The following is a 21,457-nucleotide window of genomic DNA, read 5'->3' as shown; positions in this document are numbered from 1 at the left end:
GATTGTGGACTGTGGCCTGAGCCTCCCCCTTGGACCATCGACTGCACCTAAGTGGAGGCAGCTTTGACAGTACTGTTAGCATCATCTTTCATCTCAAATGGGAGTGAAGCCAGGCTTTCGGCCTCTCCTTTGCCTCCAAATTTCAAAGTTCAGTTCATCTTTAGGCAGTAAGATTTCAAAGACACAGAGTGCCTCTTCTTTTGGAAATAGAGTAAGTAGTTATTCTGGGCAAAACAGAAGGGAATAAACCTCTTTGATCTTTGGTGATGGAACAAAGTTGTTAGTCAAGACGGGAATTTAACTGAAGGCAGAGGACTACGTTATTAAACATGTATAAGACCCAGGGTGAATGATTTTTGAAATTGTGTTTTGTGATAAAACATACATAAAATTTGTCAGTTTAACCATTTCAAGTATACAGTTGGGGGTTATTAAGTGCATTCACAATGTTGTGCAAGCACCACGACCTATTTCCAAGACTTTTTCATCTTCCCAAACAGAAGCTCTGTGCCCCTGAGCACTAATTCTCTTCTTCGCGCCCCCAGCCCCTGGTAACCTCTTCTTTCTGTCTCTATGAATTTGCTCTTTCTAGGTACCTCATATGAGTGGAGTCATACAATATTTGTCCTTTTCTGTCTGGCTTATTTCACTTAGCACGTTCTTAAAGTTTATCTGTGTTGTAGAATGTATCCTTTTCATGGCTGGGTAATAGTTTATCATGAGGATATACCATAGTTTATTTCTTTGTTCCTCTGTTAACGGACACGTAGATTGTTTCCACTTTTTGGCTAAGGCGGATGATGTTACTGTGACCATTGGTGTACAGTGCGTGTTTGAGTTCCTGCTTTGAGGATGCTTTGTAAATGACAGTGGTCTAAAATGATCTGATGTTTTCAGTGTCCGTTACGGCCTGAGGAGGCTGGTGGGCTGCTGGGGAGGCAGGGCGCTTTGGCATGGGAGAAACATGAGCGCAGTAAGCACACCACAAAGCACACAAGACGTGGTGCAGTTGCTAAAGTCTGAAGGAGGAGGAGTGTGTCTACACGAACTGGCCTAATCTTGCACGATGTCATGTAAATAAACACTGCAGTAGTTTGGGCTCACAACATTAAATTTCTACCTCGTGCAGCTGGTACTTGGGAAACTATGTAAGTCCTGAGGTCTCATTCTGTCGTGTACAGAATTTTGCCATCCTATAGACCGTCCCTTGAGTTGTTATTACGTGTTGTATTTGAGAGAAATCTTGACTATGAACATAGAATGGAATAATTATAGCCAGGGAGTACTCTGAGTGCAGTTAGAGAAAATGTTGCTAAGGAAAGAAAGAGAGCCTTTTTCACCTCTAAATCCCAACTTTCTACAAATTTGGAGTCTAGCAGGACCCTTGAATCAGGGAGCCCGGTCAGCTTTGTGGTTCCTCAGAGGCTTACAGCCAACGCAAGGCCTGTCTTAATCAGGCAGCAGCTGATTACTGATTGCCCTGCCTCTGTCCTGGGGAAGGACAGACCTCCCGATGAAGCAATCAGTTATGGTCATGTCATTCTCTCATTATTGGCACAGCCCAGCAACTGCAGACACCTCCTGGAGAGACTGAGTCGGGGGTGGTCTGAGGAGGCAGCATGCCAGTGGGCTGTGCTAAGTGGCAGTTGTTTGAATCAAAAGTGACTCGAGGATGGATAGGACTGATGTATTGTCAGGGCCGGAGCTCCCTGACCCCGTTCTGTGTAAGAGCTTGTCAGCATCCCGAGGGTGACTTACTCCCAGTCTGCGCTGATTGGTAATCAATAGACCGTTAGAGCAGGAACAGAACCGAAGTCCAGGCCAGGAGGGTCCTGTGCTTCTTGGGGTGACGAGTCTGCCGGCATACAGCCGTGGAGGTCACAGAGACTCCCCCAAACCTAGGAGAGAGAAAGAAGGCTAGTGTTTCAGTTAACAGAGATGGATAGAAACTAAGACCAGTAACCCTGTTATTTTTCAGGGCTTGACTTTTTTTGTTTGTTTGTTTGTTTTAAGATAAAGAAGAAAGCCAACAACTGTTAACCTATTCATACAAGAATCTGCCCCCCGACACCTCCCGGACCCCACGTCCTCCTGTTTCCGCTCACATTTCAACACGCTCTAGGCCGCTCCGCACTTGCCCGTTCTCTCCCATATCCTCTCCCTTTGCCCACACTGTGCTCTTACGTAGAATCCCTTCTCCTTCCCCGCTGGTGAACGTCTACTTACCCATTAAGAGCTGCTTCATTTTTTACTTCTTGAAGCCTTTTTCATTCTGCTGGCCATGGCTAACTGCTCCCCTCTCTCAGTTTCCAAACTACTTGCTATATACCTTGTTACCGTTTACTAATAATTGGGAATTCCTCGTTCCAGCCCATTTTTGTTTTACTACATGTTTGTGTATCCACAAACCACAAGGAATGTTGTCATATGTAAATGGTGTCATAGTCTTTTCAACCAGTTTGTAACTTGCTTTTCATCCAACGTTTAAAAAAAATTATCTGCGAATCATGCTCTAGTTTACTTAGTTGAACAGCTTTATAGTGTTCCCTTATATGAATATATTGCATTTTATTTATTCTGTCTGTTGGTAGACATTTAGATTATACACACACACACACACATATGTACAAATATATATATATATATACATATATATATATTTTATTGTCAAATACAATCTGCATTGGACATTCTTGTGTGTAGTTACTTGTACACTTAAGTGAGTTCCTCTAGGTAGTATCTAGAAGTAGAGTTAGGTACATGTATGTTCAATTTTACTAGATACGCTCAGTTATTCTTCAGAAAGTTTTGTTCCTGTTTACATTTAAACCAGTGGTGTATGAGAGTTCCTTTTTTTCCCCTTACATTATCATTTCATAGTATCAAAGTTCTTGATTATTGCTACTCTGGGCTATCATTTTAGTCTGCATTTCTCTAATTACCGCAAATTATCTTATTCTGATGTTAATTGGTTATAGGAGTTTCTCTATAAATTTCCTGTTTATATCATTTGCTCATTTTCCAGATTTTAACTACTTGTATCATATCTACCTCTTTTGTTGTACTATGGGGTCAGTGATGGTCAAAGCCTGGGTTTTCATCATCTGTAACAACTGGACTTGCTTTTCTCTTTCATCAAAATGTTTCCAGAGTCAGTAACCAGGAAAATCTAGCACAGATTTAAAAAATAAAGAACTACATGTAGGCTCTTCACACACACACACACACACAGAAGTTGGAAGTTCTTCATACCCAGAGCAGAGTTTAGGGGTTTGGTGGTAATAACACAAACAACTTCTTCCCCTCGTGGGTACCATTCCGTTCTTCCACAGAGCATCACTTCATAACATATTACTTCTCAAGGCAGCCTAGAGAGGTCGGGAGGGTAGATCTTTCAGGAGTGATCTTCAGACCTTGGGGTGAGGTTTTCTTCAGCTATTGCAAGGAATGATCTCGGGTATGGTAAAAGCCATGTTGCCATTTCACAAATTACAAACCGGATTTTTCGAAATTTTGGTATGGAGACTTGTTGAAGCTTGATCGTCCTTTAGAATTTTCCACAAACTAGCCTTTGCCAATTGCATCCTCATGATGTTGTTAACATGTTTCTTTGTCCTCTCTATTTCCTGTAAAAGGGTAGTACAAATAAGAGGTATGATTTTTATTTTTTTAAGAAAACCAAGAATTCTTTATTGGCAGTGTTATGTGTTTCCATCAAGGGGCAGAGCCTATCCAGTTGTCTTTTTGTGCTATCAAGCAACCACTGATTATGTGTAGATCTATTAATTCATCAGGAGTTACACAGTGGTGATATTCTCATTCTCTCTTCTACATTTATTTATGAAATAAGTCTAGGAAGAGGACCTTCTCTTCACCAGCTAGTTACCCTGATAGAGTTTACACAGGAAAGTTAGGGTAGATGTTTGATTTCTTTCTAGTTGTCAGAGTAATGAGTTGGTTCCCTACCCTTCCTCTGAGATGCCATTTTCCTCTCGTTTTTTCCTAAAAAGATAAAAGTGAGGGTTAATGTCACTTTGCCTTCATCCTTTGATTTGGCCTGGCTATTGAGATGTGAGAAGCTCCCCACGTGTGCGGCAGCTCCTGGCTAGTGAGTGGTTTGGAGACTTGGATTATGAAACTGGCGGGATGAACACAGGCTTTGGACTTGCACACATCTGAATTTCTATCTCAGCATTGCTGCTTCCCAACCACGTGGCCCTGAGCACAGTACTTATCCTTTCTGGGCCAAAGTGTTCCCGTCAGTATGATGAAAGTTCACGACACCTGCCTCTTAGGGCTCTCGTCAGGATTAAAGGACACGGAAAGGAGGCCGGCCCAGCCCCTGGCTTACGCCGGAGGCCTGGGAAAGCAGTCGCTTTTACCAGTATTTAGGGAATACAGCCCCTCCTCGTCATCTTCCAGACAGAACCGGCTCACTAAAGTATGATGGCGGCTTGTTGTGTGGTGTCTTGAAGGCTCAGATCTCTCTGTGGCAGAGGAGTGGGTGCCTGGAGGCCTCTGCCGAGACGATGAGGTTGGTGGATACTGAGGGCGTGAGTCCCAATCTCCCTTGACTGGAGAGAGCTTCTGACGTAGACTATTCTGATTAGTCATCTCTTCCAGAGTCAAACAGCTTGGCTGGGTTCTACCCCGCCGTGACCTTGGGCCGTTCCATGCTCTAAGATGCCCTCAGAGCAACCCAACATGACAAAGTTACACTTTCTCCCACTTCTCTGCAAGGTAGACATTATGTGTGATGCATTGGGTGCTTTATACACTTTAAATCCACAAGGAAAAAGTATATTTTGCAACCCCAACTGGAGAATTTAGGGCAATAGAGTACCAAGTGACCTTTGAGGACAAGAACTGCAAAACCCTCATTTCACAAGAAAGAAAACCGAAAGCCAAGTTCACTTACTCTTCAGTTCACTCAAATATTTTTGAATACCTACTGTGCGCCATGCTTTTGGGTAGATGCTGGAGACCTGTGTGACGTCCAGTCCTCGCTCTCATGGAGACAGAGGGCGATAGCTCATGGAGGACAGGGGGTAGGGGAGACGAGGGGAAGGCAGAGGCCCGGGTGGGAGCATGTCACAGGAGGAACCCTCTTGAAGAAACAGCATTTAAGCTGAAAGTGGAAGAAAGAGGAGGAGCCAGCCAGGTGAAGGGAGCCATCAGAAGAGAGTGCACCCTGAAGGGGGAAACTTGGGTGGGGGGCAGAGGGAGCACAGGCTCTTGAGGAAGAAAAATGAGCTCAGGACTACTTAAGGGTGGAGACCAAGGGCAAGAGAGGCAAGGCTGGGCCAGATCCCACGGGGCCTCATAAGCTGTGCTGAGGGCTTGAAACTTCATCTCAGCGGGCACTGGGAGCCATTGGTGCATTTTACCCAAAGGAGTGTAAGAATCAGTTGTGCATTTTAGAACAAAACCCTGGTGGTCAGGGGGGCGTTGACAGTGGGAGATAAGAATGGGAGCGGGGAGGCCCGTGAGACAGGCCGCTCAAGTGTCCAGGAGAGAGACAGTGACAACTGGGGCTTAGGCTTGTGGCAGGAGGACAGAGCAGTGGGAAGATGTGTGGCACATTTGGGACAGCTCAGCAGCTATACGTGGAGGGCGAGTGGATATGCAGAGCTCACGCCACCCTGGGCTAAGTAGCTTCCTTAGTGTGGAGCTAGGCTTAGGTTCCTGGGAATGAACGGTCATATGACTCAAGGCCTCGCTTTACTCGGCTCAGAAATGGGAGCGATGATAGTTTTCTTCATCAAGACTTAACGGGACGTTTTCATGAGTATATGTCGACTTTTTGATCTCTTCATGGTGGTGATTGGCTTTCACCTCGTCTGTTTCCGTGTTAGTAACAGACGTGAGCTGAGCCTTACATAGTTCTCGGATGTCAGGAGATACCGACAGTTCTAAGACTTGGGTTTGGTTGGGAGGGGTGGAGGGTAGATTGGGATTTGGAGTTTTCTTTCAAACTCTTTGTGCCTCAAATTTCCTAGACAACTGAAAATTTATAGTGGATATTTTTTCTAGTGCTTTAACCACCTAAAAAGCAAACCATCTGAAAGGGATTAAAATGGTAATGTATTCATTACCAATCCATTGGCAGTGTGCTGTTGTAGAGAAAGTGAATATTCACCAAGACCGGTCATTAAGCCACTCATTTTTAAAATTATGATCAAGTGTTTTGAACTGGGCGCCTGCAGCTACGTAAGACATGGCACCAAGAGAGTGATGGCTTCCTGCTTTGTCCTAATGATGAGGTGTGGCCGGGTGGTTGCTGATTTTTGGTCTCTTTCCCGGAAGTACCATTTATTTGACCCCTTAGTCATGGAGACCTGATCAAAGTGGAGGGAGCACTGGAGGGTTTATTTTTCTCACAAAAGGCTCAGAGCTCTTGGGTATTGGCATTGGTTTGGTGGCTCAAGGGCATTAGAGCAGTGGTCTCTGTGATTCTGTAGACCTTTCCCTCATGGTCTCAAGGCGATTGCTGTAGCTGCAGCCCTCACATATGCATTCAAGGCAGGGAAAAGGAAGAAGTGAGGAAGGACAGTGGGGTGCACCTTCCAGCTGTTCAGTCCCTTTTAAAGAGCCCACCAATCGCTGGACAAACACAATATATATTCATTAAATGCTTACGAGGATATCATTTCAACAAAGTGCTCAAGACCCAAATTTTCCCAAAAAACTTAGAGAAACTCAGGGAACTCAGGAATTCTAACCCCTAGCCCTGAGCTAAGTGCTTAAAAATAAAAGAAAAAAGCTCATCAAGCAACTCATTACTCTCACTGGCTGTTTTGGGGAGTAAAGGAGGCGGGAAAATGAAGTTTCGTTTTGTTTTCGTTCAACCCACTGTCACCCCGGTAGCAGAGAGATCCTGAAAGGGGAGACGAGGGAGAGAGTGGAGCTGCCGCCACATGAAATTAAGAAAACCCTCATTTCTCACACGTCTCTCGTGTGTTCTCAACAGGCCATCGGAAATGCTAAAACCACTCGCAATGACAACAGCAGCCGTTTCGGAAAGTATATTCAGATCGGCTTCGACAAAAGGTACCACATCATTGGGGCCAGCATGAGGACCTACCTGTTGGAGAAGTCCAGAGTGGTCTTCCAGGTGAGTGGTGTGACTGAGGCTTTTTTTCGTATTTTTTCCCCATGGATGATGTTTGTTTCCTCCTGACCCACTCCCTGTGGCCAAGGGGCAATGCAGCTTTTGAGCCTGGAATTGGACATGCCTGTTCTTTGGGTTTTCTTTGTTTTCTTCCATGAATAAGTGTTCAAGTGCTACAGGTATCATACCTGAAAAATCTTTTACCAATTCTATTGTTTCCAGTGGGTACCATTTTTATATTCGATCAGCAAACATACTGAGTGCTGTTATGTGTTAGCCTGTGCCGGACACCGACGATACAGCGAAGAATAAGATGACCCTGTTCCTTGTGGATTTCAGAGTCATTCTCAAGGGTGTCCGTGGGTTTCAGCTTTCCCCGGGAACCTCCTTATTTGGTGGGTTATAAAAGGAAGAAGAAAACCTACTCAGCCACCTAGTTTTCTTTTCAGATACGTGGGGTTCCCGCTTCCCACCCGCCTCAGTTCTTCATTGCTCTGGCCTCACCTTCCGTGTCCTCCTTCCCAGCTCCTCTTTCGCTTGTCGGTGACCCCTCCCTCCCCCACCCCGGCCTCCGGTGTGGTCACTGCAGCTCGCACCCCGAGCGTGGTCCTCCCCAGCGGAGCCGCGATGCCGGTGTGTGCCGTGGTGCGTGCTGCGAGCCGGCTCCACACTCTTCCCCCGGGTCAGGTGGCTTCCAGCCTCGACATCTCAGCTGCATTCAAAGGGGACATCAAAAAATGTCAGCTGTTTTTTTCTCAATGGCACCTGTCTCCGTGCTAATGTTTACCAAATATACAGAGAATTTTCTTGCCAGCTTTATTGTTTTTCTCTCTTTTTTCTGCCCAGCTTTCTATAGACCTCCCAGGTTGGGTGTGACAACCCCACACCCTTCATTTCACTGTAGCAAAACAAGCAGCCTGCTGTGCTGGGTGCGGGTTGGGGTGCCGGGTGCAGTTTGGGGTGCTGGGCACGGCTCTGGCCTGACTCTTCACTGAACACCCCTGGAGCGTTCCCTTTCCTTGCCCTCTTCGCTCAGGCCTCCTGAGGCCACCTCCTGCCCCCCGCCCCCCACAACTGCCAGCTTAAGGAAGTCTGGCCCAAACGCTCACTCTTAAGTCCTCTCTCAGTCGTGGACCTTTCCTGGCTGCCCAGCCTGATGTGATGGGCAAGGGCATAGCTTTTACTTTAGTTCCAAGCCTCCCAGAGGAGAAAGGGAGCCCACACCAGGGAAATTACAGTCTGCGCAACATTAGCCCAGCAGCGCAGCCCTCTGAATAAGTGTGCGTTGATTGATGGACCCGCCATTTGTGGAATAGCAATGATGTTCTTCATAGGAGGAAAAAGAAAATGCATGTTTTCTCTTAAGAGGTAAAAATCCTCAGGTCAAAAGAAGGCCTCATAACAGCGAATGGAAAATCTGGGGGTGGGAGTTGAAAGGGGCAGAGGCGTGGAGGCATATGACAGGGAAAGTCTTGGCCTCTGTCGCCCAGAGCACCTGGGATGAGCGCGGCTGAGGGGACGGTCTTGGGGGGGGGGGGTCACTGCCTTAAAACTGTTCAACTTTGTCCCTCCTTCAGGCGGATGACGAGAGGAATTACCACATCTTTTACCAGCTCTGTGCCGCTGCCAGTCTTCCGGAATTTAAAGAGCTCGCACTCAGTAAGTCGACGGTGCGGGCCAGTCCTCTGGGTGGGCTGCGGCAGCAGGTGGTACATCTGGGCGCTCTGCTCAAAGCCAGCCATGGCGGCTTCTGGTCTCAGCTCTGCCCCTCCTGTGGGCACGTCGCCTAGACCTCTTCGAGCTTCGCTGCCCAGTTAGTAACATGGGGTTAATTGTACCCAGGCCACCGGCCACAGAATGTGCTTGAGAAGATAAGAAGCAGGGAGGAGAACAATGCCTGCGGAGCATGAAAGAATTTTCGAGCATTGTTCTTTTGAAGAATGTTTCCACTTCTGATATGAGAAATGTGTCCCAACCACGAGGATCTAGATTGAACTAATGCTCATTGCTTGATTGTAGTAAGCCCATTTTAAGCCATATTTAAGGGCTGAGACTCAGAAAAAGAAGGGAGTGAGAGGGTAAAGCCTGAATAAAGTGGGAATGGCCTGAGAGGCCCGTAGATAAAGCCTGAGCCTCACGCAGGGGACGGTAAGAGAGGGAGGGGCTTGGAAGGGGTTTGAGACTGGGCTGCTGAGCGTTAGTGAGCAACAGTTCTCTGATTTCTCCTGCATGGGCAGAAAGTGTGTGGCACACTTACAGCCACCAGACAGAGCCAGTGGGTCGTGGCCATGTCGCCCCCATCAGATAAAAAGACAGCCTTTTATTGGGTCCCAGTCACCCTTGTGTCTGCTAATCTGTTTGCCTAGGGTCCTTAGCAAGTGTAGTTTGCCTTGAGATTGTTGACTTGGAGCCAGTGGAGTTGCCAGCCAGGACCATGCAAGGAGAGTGAGCAAGCAGGCTTTCGTTCTTGAGACCGTAGCAATGAAGCACCTTTCCTTGGGGCCTGGCCCTCCCCCTCCTATGCACAGGGGAGTGGACTGTTGTTGACTGACTCCTGACACTGAGTCCTCAAAGTCTTCCCCTGACAGATGTGTGAGATTAGGACAAGCCTGGGGGCCACACAGCAGCTTGTGTTTGCAAAGCGTCTTGTCCGCGGCCTGTCATCTGTATGGGGAGGTCCAATACTAGCAGACGTTGTGAAGAGTCGGGTGTCTAGACGGAGGTTGGTTGGTCTTTGTGCAACCGGGAGAAAAATAGGCTTCTGAGGCTTTGCTGTCCTGGACCCAAACCCTAGCCATCCTTCAGGGCTCAGTTCCAGGTCTGCGTCTGACCACGCCAGCTATGCTCCCAGGGGCTAAAATACATCCCGCTGGTTCAGACCTCGGTCTGCCCTCTTAACTCTGCTGTACTCACTTATACATGAATCCCTCTAGCATCACGTGCCTGCGCCATGCAATTTAGCATTGGTTGCTTCATATAGCAAACCCTTCACAGGCAGTGTTAGGCCCTGGGGACGCAGCATTGAGCACAACAGTTGCAGGTTCTGCCCTCATGTAGCTTACTGTCAATCACAGAGCAGAGGGATACGGGTATGCTGAGTGAGGCATGGCTGAGGAGGATCAGAAGGTTCCTAGGGGAAGTAATATGAAAATCGGGGCCCAAGGAGGAAGCCCAGGAGGGTTCTGCTATGCTGGTTGTGTGCTGTACTCTAGTGCTTGCTAGTGAAATCATCTATAAGGACAATGAGGGCCTGTTACAAGCGGTTTGGTGAGCACTGCCTTGAGCTGCCACATGGAGGCTCTAATGTTGGGTTATAGTCAAAAGTGACGAGCCAGGAGGGCAAGCCACACTGAGGGCCACTGCCATCTTCCTCTCTGCTTCCTAGAGAGGGAATACAGACTCAGCTGGGCTTTTCAGGACTAACCTGCAGAAGATGAGAATTCTTTTTCTAAGGTCAGTTGTATAGAAAATGAACAAATACTGGCAAGATCCAGCTGGCTGTGTTTAGACCATTTGTCACAAATGTGACTTTATGGTAATAGGGAAGAAATCTTCCTAATTTTTTTGCATTCGTATGAGTGTATTGAAGTGAAAAATTACTTGTCCTTATTCCGTGTGTCTGCAAGGTGCAGATGCCTCGGTCCCCCAGTGGAGCAGTTGGAAACTATCCAACTCAATCAATGTCTTGCACTCTTGTACCTCCGCGTGCCTTCCGACAGCATCTTGGAGCGAAGCGAAGAGCTTTGATAAGCTCTCGTGCTTGGGCAGGAGGCTGCCTTCAGCCTCGCCGGTGGGTAGACTGTGAGCCTGGAAGCCTGACATGCAGTTCCACCGACACCACTTGTCGAAGAGCCGGAAATGTCAAGTAAATGAAGGGCTAGCCAGTGGCTCCTAGCGACTGTTTGGACTGCCTTGCCTTCCCCTTTCCTTCGCCTAAAATGTGCTGTTCGAGTGCACAGAAGTGTCCTAAGACCCCTGGGTCCAGCAGGGGTTGTGTGTTTGAGAATGAGGAGCAGGTGGGCATCCAGTCACTCACATTTTCCTCTGCCCTGTCGGTGGTGGTCTGTTGCATTACACTGACCGCATGATGAGATTTCCAAAAGAGTCTAATGAATAATTCGTTACATCGTAAATAAATGGTGGTAAAAAGAGGTGTAGTAGGTCCATTGTCCCGTAAATACAGCCTTTAGGTAATGAGGAATAAATACTTTTTTTTTTCATTTTATATGTGTATTGATACAGTTTTATGAGCAGGTGACTATCTTTCTGGTGTGTTCAGGTGATAACTTTTTTCATAATGAGTTAGGTTATGTTTATGGTAAGCCATAGGATGCTATAGATAAACGACCATCTTTTCAATTGGTGATCAAGTAATGGGCTCCCAGGGCTAGGGAAACCCTGGGTGGACCTGGGCAACCCCTTAAGCCCTGTGTTCCTTAGTTTGCCTGTCAGAAAAATGGGAGTAAACAATACATTCAACCTTCTCCATGTGGACACTGTGAATGGTCAGAGGAGGTGTTTCAAAAGGTGAGTGTGAAGAGAAATAAGAATTGGTGCTTTTAAGCCTTTGCCACTGTTACTCTGCATCAGAGCTCTCCGGGCGCTTAGGTAGGAACATGCCACCTTCACAAAGACCTAAAGTGATTTCCTTCATCAAGACTCACTTTGACATGCCCACGCGTGAACTCAGGGCTGATGTCCTGGCTCTCCCAGTTCACGTGCCTCCCGTCATCAGAGCACGTGTGAGCTGTTTCGTCCAGGAAGCCTTCCTTTCTGCAGTACGACTGACATTTGGCTGTCCATGTGGGCAGATATGTTGCCTGATGCTTACAGCTCAGGCTGTGTGAGACTCGGGTCTGGGACGGAGCTGTCTCCCTTCCCAGCCGAGCCTGGCAGCAAGGCCTTGATCAGCCCGAGGGACTGATGGAGTTCAGCATGTTTTGGAGCACAGAATGGGAAATGGGGAGAGACCAAGAAGGTGAAGTAGGCAGGGCCACCGAAGGCATGAACGGGGGCAGAGCTGAGGAATGACAGTAAGGAAGCTGGCGTATCTGGGACAAAGAGGTGGGGAAGGAAGGACCAGCCATGAGTGGCAGGAGGAGGCCACTTTACGAAAGGTCTAGGAGGCTCTTTTAGGGCACTTGACTTTTGCCTTGAGGGTGGTGGGGTAGGGGAAGGTCTCTAAAGGGCTTTAAATAGGGGAGCGATGTGATCAGAGTTAGCAGTAGTTTGAAGAGACAGGAGCAGAAACAGGGGGACTGGTTTGGTCTTTTGCAATAGTCCCTAGACAACACATGTGAAAGGTCAGACCCAGGTCAGTGGCAGTCACAATGGAGGAAGGAAAGAGACTCAAGAAATTCCTGGGTCAAATTGGAAAATCAAGGTGTTGAAGGACTGGAAGTTGCAGAGAAGCTTTATCTAAGCACGTTTAACTGATGCCGATGTGTGTTCAAGTGCACACGCTCAGGTCAAGGGGAAGTAATTTAACTGGTGTTCTCAGAGGAGGCGAAAGACCATTGTCAGAGTCTGACATCTTGTCAAAATTAAATATTGTGCACTTAGAAATACCAAGAACCGGGCAGGGTTCTATCATACAAAGTACTATATTTTGTGGAGTATTTAAGCAATTTTCAGGGGCAATTGTGATTGTGTGCTTTGGTTGCCTTAAATACTGACTTCCAAGCCCTGCAGTGAGGATTCTAGCCAGGGCCTGTTGGATATGCTCCCTCTGCTAAGGTTGGCCCTGACTTCTAAGAGAGAACCTGGGCCCCTGCTCACCAGCTGTCTCCAGGCTGGTGAATGGGGAGGAATGAAGCTGGCGGATAAGAGCAAACGTAGGAGGGTTTCAACCTGCGGTTGTTCATGTACCTGTGGAACTCAGGGGTGCCCCAACTTGGTAAAACCAACGAATGAACAAAAATCCCACATCACTGCACCTATCAAATGAGGTCATCATACAGATTATTAAAGGTCATGGAAGCCTGCGATTCTAGGGCAGGTATGCATTTTTCTTGTGTATATTGGATCCTTTCTAAAAACAAGTCCGCAGTGAATCCAAATATAAAGTGAACTATCCACGACTTATTTATCTTTTACGTTCACATGATTTTTGTGTAATAGTTTTACACAAAGACAGCAACTCCTTCCATCAGTGTAGTATAATTTTCTGTCTTGCTATTCAGTTCTCTCTCCCATTTGCCTCCGTCAATAAATATCATTTTTAAAGGGTTCCACATCCAGCTGGGAATAAGCTCTGGCCGGGGGCAGCTTGCTACGGGAGTGGAACTCCTCCCAAGTCACTATCTGCAGGTAAGCTGGGGATGAAGCTTCTCTCCAGTGCCCGATGCCTCACTCACCTCCTTGCCTTCCACAGCATGCGCGGAGGACTTTTTCTATGCGTCCCAGGGAGGAGACACATCCATCGAGGGTGTGGACGATGCCGAGGACTTTGAGAAGACTCGACAGGCCTTCACACTCCTTGGTAAGGAGCTTGGGAATGGAGGGTTGATTTCACGGAGAGGCGAGAAGCATGGCCATGTCCCACTCGGCTTGTACATCTTCATCCTTGGCAAATGTCTCCGTGCTCTCTGATTCTATCTCACTCCTCAGGTGCCAATGCTTAAGGCTTGAAGCTTTGTCGACCTTTCCTAAAAATAAGGATTGAGAGTTGTTCACTCAGGCACTCAGTCTCCCTTAAGCCTCTGAAGCCAGTGGCGGAAAACCAAGAAGAGCCACATCTCTTCGTGCCGGGGTCTGAGCTCAAAGGCAGTGTGTTCTGGCACAAAGAACACGCCTTTGGGGCCAAACCACCCATGTACCCCAATCATGGGTTCTGAGTTAGAAGGTCTGGTAGCTCTGATGTACATACAGTGTTTCTGTTCTTGCTGTTTCTATATAGAACTTAGGACTGGATTCCTTAAAACAAGAGCTCTCTGTTCTTCTGAGGCATAAAAGTCAGTAAAGCTGGACAAAATCACATCCTCTCCTCTGACACTTTTGGAGGAGAAGAGCCTCAAGGGGTAAAATGGACGGTGAGCCTTTCTTAATTGGGAAATTGGTTAATTCCTGGGACTTGCAGTCGGCAAAAACAAAGCTTGGAAAGTCATCCTGAAAGCCACAAAGTGGCTCAGGGTGGCCTTTGTGTTGTGTTCAAGCCCCTTTCCTGACAGAGACAGACATTTGGCTTCTGACTCAGGTGACTAACCCAGAGCAGGATTTTTTAGATTCTTCGGTGGGCATCAGGGAATTTTTATCCAGCGTCTAAATAAAACATGGCCAACCAGGACACACCTTATTCCTTCTATAGGGAGGAGACCCAGACTTCGTGTGCTGAAATTCCCTTCTGTGGATAACTGGTGGGTAGATATGGTTTGTCTTGTGAAATACCTACCGGTCAGGATACAGAAACCATGCTGGTGTTCCAACAGAGAAAAATTAACATAACTATTTGTTAACTAGAGCAATAGTAGATGATTAACTATTAAGTAGAGAGTAAGAGGACTTTTGGGGTCCAGAAGTAGCAGGTGCAAAAGCACTGTCTCTAGGGTGAGGAGGAACAGCCAGTAAAGGAACTGTTGCCTGGGAGAGCCGCCCCTACCCCAAGTTGAGAGTCTGAGCACCTCTAGGAGGACGTGGCTACCCCAAGCTCAGGAGGCCAGCTGGTGGTGAAGCAGCCTGCAGAGGTGTGGGCCAGCTCAGGTCTCTGCAAGCAGCCTGCAGTTGCCCCAGGCTGTGGTGGGGCCACACTTCTTCACAGCAGCTGATCATGGGGACCCAGCTGGAACTCACCTGGGAGGCTGCAGTGCTCCCAAGATGAATAACGATAACCATGGAGGGCCAGAACCAGGGACAAAGTGTCTTCTTGCTGTTGCCCCGCAAAGTCTGCAGTGCCATCTGTTGGCCAAGGGTCACATTCCGCCAGCGGGCAAAGGGGAAATGAGTCCAGAGTCCCCTACAGTACCGCAAAGAAGGATGAAGGACAGATTAGAAGCTGCGAGATGATAGAATGATAACTGCACCCCCGACTTCCCCAGCATTGCGTAGCGTTTTCTTCTCCAGAGTTGGGGAGCAGGTTAGGAGGGGACTCTACCTTGAGCAGGAGAGCATTCTGCCCAGTTTGTCAGAGGAGGGAGGAGGCCTCTGGCGGCCGCCCCTGCAGCACTGCCGTACGCAGTGGGCGGCATGAGCTGGTCCAGGGAGAAGGCTCTTCCTGCCACGGCTCTAAGGAGACTGGGCGCTTTAATCGCAAAGCAAACGGCATTTGTAAAATTATTTTAATAAGCCTTTGTTCCTCCTCTTTAATAAAGGTGTCCAGTTTTTTGGGTCCAGGGATTGGCAAACTTTTCCTTAAAGAACAAGATATGAAATATTTTGGATTTCGTGGGTTTCTGTAGCAGCCACTCAGCTTTGCCTTTGTAATGTCAAAGTGGCCATAGATAAAATATAAATTGAAGAAATGTGACATTTTTCTAATAAAACTTTAATTACAAAAATAGGCTCTGGGCTGCAGGCCATAGGTTGCAAACCCTTGTTCTACTCCTTCTGTTTTATGGTTTGTTTGGGGTTTAGCTTCCCGTAGCGAGGTACTGCTTATTCATGGAATCCCATATTAAGAAGGGACCTTCTGGTCATTATAGTGCAGGAATCTTAACACTTGTTAGGATTTAATATCTACTTCAACTTCTACCATGACCAGGTGGTTTGGCAATTTAACAGAGCACTGGTTCCTAAGCATAAGTGGAAAAGAAAGGTGACATGTCCCTCTTGCCCTGTGATGGTTCCAGCACCCAGTTCCTGACTAGCACTTCTAATGGGACCTACTGGAGAGCCGGACCCTCTGAGCTCTAATCAGAAGCCCGGCGCTTTGCTCCCCACGTAGGCGCACAGCCATTAGGCCTCGGCCTTGTCCTGGGCTTCAGCCTCTGACTTTGATCTGTCTTTTTTTCCTAGTCTCATTCAATCACATTGAATCAAGACGTAGGTCTAAATTCTTTGATCCTTGGCTGGTTTTCTCTGTGTCTCTGTGTCTCTGTCTCTCCCTCCCTCCCTCCCTTCCTTCCTTCCTTCCTTCCTTCCTTCCTTCCTTCCTTTCTTTTATTTTTCTTTCTTTCTTTGATTAAATGACATCACAAACATTTCACCTGCAAGTGACACCTACAGGCATTTGCAGTCTGTGAAACAGTCACTAGTTCTGTCATTCTATCATGGATGTTTCTGAGCACCTACTGTGTGCCAGGCGCTGGGGATTTAATGATGAAGCAACAACAAAGATTGATTGTATTTTTTTTTTTTTTACTTTATATGTTTTGAAAATATTATGTAATAAGTAAATCGCTGCCCATGCGAAGCTTACATGGTAGTGGCCATCTAACAGTATTAAAGTCTACAGTTAATTTGTCTGGTTCATGCGTGAGCTGTCCACTTTGTGGATTATCTGAATAAAATTGTTAATCCTAGCATGACATATTTTTATTTCCATTTGTATAGGTGTCACTGACTGAAGTTTTAGCATAAGTATTGCCTTAAAATTAAGTAGCCGCAGCTGTGGAGGAATAATGGGGAACAATTGTATAACTTCCTAAATTGAGTGGGGGGTTGACTGGTGTTCATTATAGTGTTCTGTAACTTTTTTTTTTTTTTTTAATACGTCTGAAATATTTTGTAATTTAAAAAGATAATGCTTTGAAGCTGAGTGTGAACTGTAAGAGATGATCCATGTCTTTGGTAACTTAGTTGTGTAAATAAATTTGGCGCCAGGTGTTTGCTGCCACGTTGGTTCCAGGGTCGGTGCGCGTGTGTTTAGCCGTGACAGGGCGTTCGGTGTGGCGAACAGGCCCCCTCAGGGAGCAGCCAGGAGACAGCGGGCCACGCAGCTCGTCACAGCACTCCTGAAAGTGTCTCCTTCCCCCGCTGGCACCTCGGATGTGTGTCACCGAGGTTTGCAGGATATTATGTTGGGAGAAAAATGGCTGCAGATAAATGACCATTCTTGTTAAACTCACAAAAACATCCACAAAGCGTTTGGTTGAGATCAAGTCCAAAACGAGTCTGCATGATTGCCGCCTCTCCTTTGCCCCTGGAGAAGGTAAAATGGTAGCAGGACCCATTTGTTCTGATCAGGACAATCAGAGCGAGGGCATTTCTCTTTACGTCCGGGGAGCCCCTTTGCCCTCTGAGCTGTTACTGTGAGTGGTAATTACCTGGTGAGGAGTTGGGATCATTTTAAGAGTCACTGGCCCAGAAAGGAAATTCAACCCTTTTTTTTTAAGTTCTTAAAGAAGGTAAGATGTCCTTTCTTTCCTACCGTGGATATTGAGTGTCACTCATTTTTTTTTTTTTTTTTCCTCAGGAGTGAGAGAGTCCCATCAGATAAGCATTTTTAAGATAATTGCTTCTATCCTGCACCTTGGAAATGTGGAGATTCAGGCTGAGCGTGATGGCGATTCGAGTAGTATATCAGTAAGTTGCACACCAGCACCGGAGATAAAACATACACAATTCACATGGTTCTTACAGTTTTATACAACTGGAAATGTGTCTTTCCATTTAGAGGACACTCATAGGTTATTCATTCTTACCCGTAATGGTTTCTCTTCCGTTGCCGATAATTTTGTACAGGAATAAATCTTTTCAAGTCAGCTGTCATCCAGTTTCTATCACTGAGAGCAGGGAATTTTGTGGGTATCCGATAAATTATTTTTTGAGGGTTTGATTGTTCAAGTACCCTGAGGTCCATGGAATTCCAGTCAACCCATGGGTACTGTCTGAGCTCCTGACTGAGGATCCTGCTGGAAGGATATGAAGGAATGTTGGTCACTACTTGGGACTGTCTCCAGGGGCCTGTAATCCAGTTGGGGTAGACAAGACAGCGGGCAGCACTTGCCAAGGTTTTGACAGCATGAGGCAGAACGTTAAGTGTGTACGTTGAGAGTAGCTACCAGGGCTGTAGCATAGACACGGCTGGGGCGGCTCTCGTCGTTCATGGCGTCAGGCAAAGCAACATGAATCAGCGAACCTGCAGTGGTTCCTCATAAGGCTTTTTTTTGTGCCCACTCATCACCGAGTCCTGGGAGATGCAAAGTACGATTCTCGTTCCAAAGGACTTAGAATCTAATAACTGATGTTGGAAAAAGACAGAAAACAATGCTTCAGAATGTGGACGTGGGCACAATTATATTGCTTTTTCAATTGAGCAGACATTTCTTAACCTCCTGCTGTTTAGGAGGGTAAGGGTTGGGGGCCGTCTAGGGTTGGGGGCTATCAGAAGTTAAAACTGGCCCTGCCTTTGGGAAGAGGAAGGCCTGAGCTGTAGCTGGCATCAGGCAGAGTTGATCACCCTCTCCTCCTGCCCCATACATTTTCCCTAAAAGAGACATGGTTTGGGGTTTAGGAGGTGCCCTGGGCCATTCAGAGCTGCTGCCATCCTCAGCCTGGTGTCTGCAGCCTCGTGAGAGCTTTGAAGCTCACCCTGGGCCCAGCACGAAGGGAAGGAGGTTGGAGCTGGGCATCGTTAGGGGCTCCTGGATGCCAATGTGTATGTGCCTGAGTGTGGGGCAGGGGGCAGGGATGAGGCTGGCAGTGATGCTGCTGTGAGAGCGATTGGGGTGTCCAGAGGGGAGCTGTGTCTGGCGGGGTGATGGATGGGCCTCCAGTGCAGGACCAACACCCTTTAGGCAGAGTCATTAGGACCAGTGAAGTCTTGTGCCTCGTGTCTTTCCCCTCATGAGAAAGCGTACAGGGTCCATTCCTCCCACATGCACACCTCCAGTAAGTGTCCCGTGCTTCCTGAGGGCAGCCGTCCTCTGCCAGCCGTCAGGGACAGGTGAGATTAGGAACATCTGAATTGAAAAATTCATGGTTCAGGCTGGTAAGTTGCAGCAAAGGTGACGTGTTCTTTCGGCCTCCACTCCACCCCTCCCCCAGTCCCCTCCCCTTTGGGGGTCACATTGCCCATCGTGGATTCTCACAGCGTCCATACCTCCGCTCCACGGCACTTGATGTGGCTATAATTTGTACATTTATTCCGATTCGCCTCGTGAGACTCTGAAGTCTCTGAGGGCAGGGACTGTTTTGCTCCTTATCCTGTCACCAGTGCCCAGCGCTTGGCAGGTACCCGAGAGCAGACGGATGGATGGTTGAGGCTCAGTGGCGATGCAAGTGAGGTCAAGTGGATGAGCGCATCAGAGCCAGTGAGCTCTTGGAAATCTGTGGTTGGGGTGGGGTGGGACCAGGGTCTCTTGGAAAAGCCAGGGCTTGGGCTTTGTAAATGAGGTGCCTCTCTGATCCTGTGGCTGATCTTCCCCACCCAGCGTCTGATCCCTCAGGTGAGAAGGAATGTGTAGATTGGCATTATTTCAGCAGGGCCGCTTTCCCCACTCGACGGTAGGACTGTGTCTGCCGTGCTCACCGCTCCAGCCCTGGCACCCACTGGCACCCACTGGGCGTTTGCGTAAAGACTGTATGCAGGTGGGAATATTGGAGGCACTTGGGGAAAGTGGACAGAGGACATAGGTGGTGGGGGGAGGAGGGGAGGAGGGAGGAAGCCTGACAGACAGGCTTGGGTACCATGTGGCACAGCACGCCCTTTCTCTTAGACATAAAAGCTCAGGGGGTTTTGAGGACAGGGGTGTGGTCTAGGCTAGTTTTAGATTGTTCTCCAGTTAGAGGCTGTGTAGAGAACTAATTGAGAGTGAGAATTCTTGAGTCAAGACTGCCGGGTTTCCGTCCTGGTTCTGCCACTTACTGATAGTTACTTGACCTTTCCAACTCTGTTTCCTCATCAGGGTTGAGAGCACCGACCTTAGCACGGGGCTCCCACGGTTGAGTTCCTGAGAGTTATTGTGGTTAAAGCCAGAGCAGACTTGACGAGCATCCTTCTCACTTTCACAGGGTTAGAAGAACCAGTGCTCAGAGAGAGGAAACTCCTCCTCCAAGTTCACAAAGACAGTTAACGGCAGAGCCGAATCCGGGCCCAGCCAAATCCAAATCCATTCCTCTACACCACTGCCAGCCTTGCTTCGTCCCCCGGGCTGTCGTTCCCTCGAGCCGGGTCTGTCCTCCCCTGGCTGTATGTCCCCACTAGTGCCTGGCAGAGTGCTCAAGAAACACTTCACTAAGTGGTCGCCAGTAGAGGTCCTTTTCTCAAATGCATTTGTTTACCCCTCGGGCACATGGCGTGGCTCTTCTGGGGGAAGCGCCGTCTGTCCATATGCAGCGTTCCTTCTGCTCACTAGTTTTTGTTTTTAATTAAGCCGTGAAAATGTGTTCCGTGACTGCCAGAGTTGCCTTGGAGATGCAACAACGTGCAATTACTTGGACACCAGAGGCAATTTGCTTCTTGAATTTGGCAACATGGGCCTGCAAACCTAATCTGCTACCTGTGATGCTGACCATTTTTAATGGATTTAGCATCATTTAATTAAGCTTAAATGTAATTGCATGATGTTACATCAGTTTCAGTTAGCATCTTTAATCAACAGTCAGAGGTGGCACAGGGCTAAGCTGCACCCCACTGCAGTGGGTGGGAACCTGTCCCGGGCTGATGATCACTCCCAGAACTGAGGGCCTTTCTCCACTGCATTCACCTGGGAGGTGTCGGGGAGGGGAGGGAGCATGTGGGCAGACCCAGGAGCTACCTTTGCTGCTGGCAGGCCATTTACATGTCAGGGAATCTAGCTGCAGTGCCCCGCCTGGCAATTAAGCATTTCTTGGAAATAGGTCAGCTGAACAAGTTGGATCCTTGCCACCTCTAATCCTGTTACCTGCCAAGCTGTCCCCAGGCACTTCGTTTTAGCATGTATAGCTTTCTGTTTGGGGGCAGGGGCCGGCAGGTGGGGGTCGCCCCAGAGTGAAGGGCTTTTGGCCAGGAAAAGTAGCCCTGGCGTCCCCACCTGCTGAGCGAAACGACAGAGGCCTCTCCACACCCACGCAGCCCAGGCCGATTCTCCTCCTGGGTTGGGTTAGGAGGCCTGGGCCACAGTTGCGGAGCCTTATTGCATTTTCCTCACCTGAAAAATAAGGATCGGGTCAGAATGATAGTTCCCAAGATAGTTTCCTGGGAACCAATTATAGGAAGATAAGGATACTTTGGTCAATTAAGTTCAGTTAATGCTTCATAAAATCTCTCGCTGCTTACGGGGTAGGGCGTGTCGACCAACCAGTTCAGTTGTGTTTGATCTGGTGCCACCCTCCCCTCCTCTTCTGTTAAAGCCAATTAATGATCTTTGTAACTAATGCTTTACAAACCATGCTTTGGAAAAACACCGGCCTTAATGACTTAGAGGGTCTTTCCTACTCTGGCATTCTGTTATTTTGTAAGTTTGTTTGTTTGGGGTAGATTTTAAATAT

General features: G+C 47.8%; 1 protein-coding gene across 4 annotated transcripts in view; it reads left to right on the top strand.

The window, feature by feature from the left end:
- The window catches only part of MYO5B (myosin VB), a 288,112-nt gene that overhangs the window by 155,775 nt on the left and 110,880 nt on the right, over positions 1 to 21,457 (top strand). For all 4 annotated transcript variants that reach the window (XM_016164861.2, XM_036230035.1, XM_036230034.1 and 1 more), the window contains exons 6-9: positions 6,971 to 7,114; positions 8,689 to 8,770; positions 13,485 to 13,592; positions 17,460 to 17,569. In XM_016164861.2, coding sequence (XP_016020347.2) covers positions 6,971 to 7,114; positions 8,689 to 8,770; positions 13,485 to 13,592; positions 17,460 to 17,569 — 444 coding nt within the window. The remainder of the gene's footprint in view (positions 1 to 6,970; positions 7,115 to 8,688; positions 8,771 to 13,484; positions 13,593 to 17,459; positions 17,570 to 21,457) is intronic.

This window comes from Rousettus aegyptiacus, unplaced genomic scaffold (genome assembly GCF_014176215.1).
Source record: "Rousettus aegyptiacus isolate mRouAeg1 unplaced genomic scaffold, mRouAeg1.p scaffold_m13_p_12, whole genome shotgun sequence".
Lineage (NCBI taxonomy): Eukaryota > Metazoa > Chordata > Mammalia > Chiroptera > Pteropodidae > Rousettus > Rousettus aegyptiacus.
This window is presented reverse-complemented; position numbering and strand designations above follow the sequence as displayed.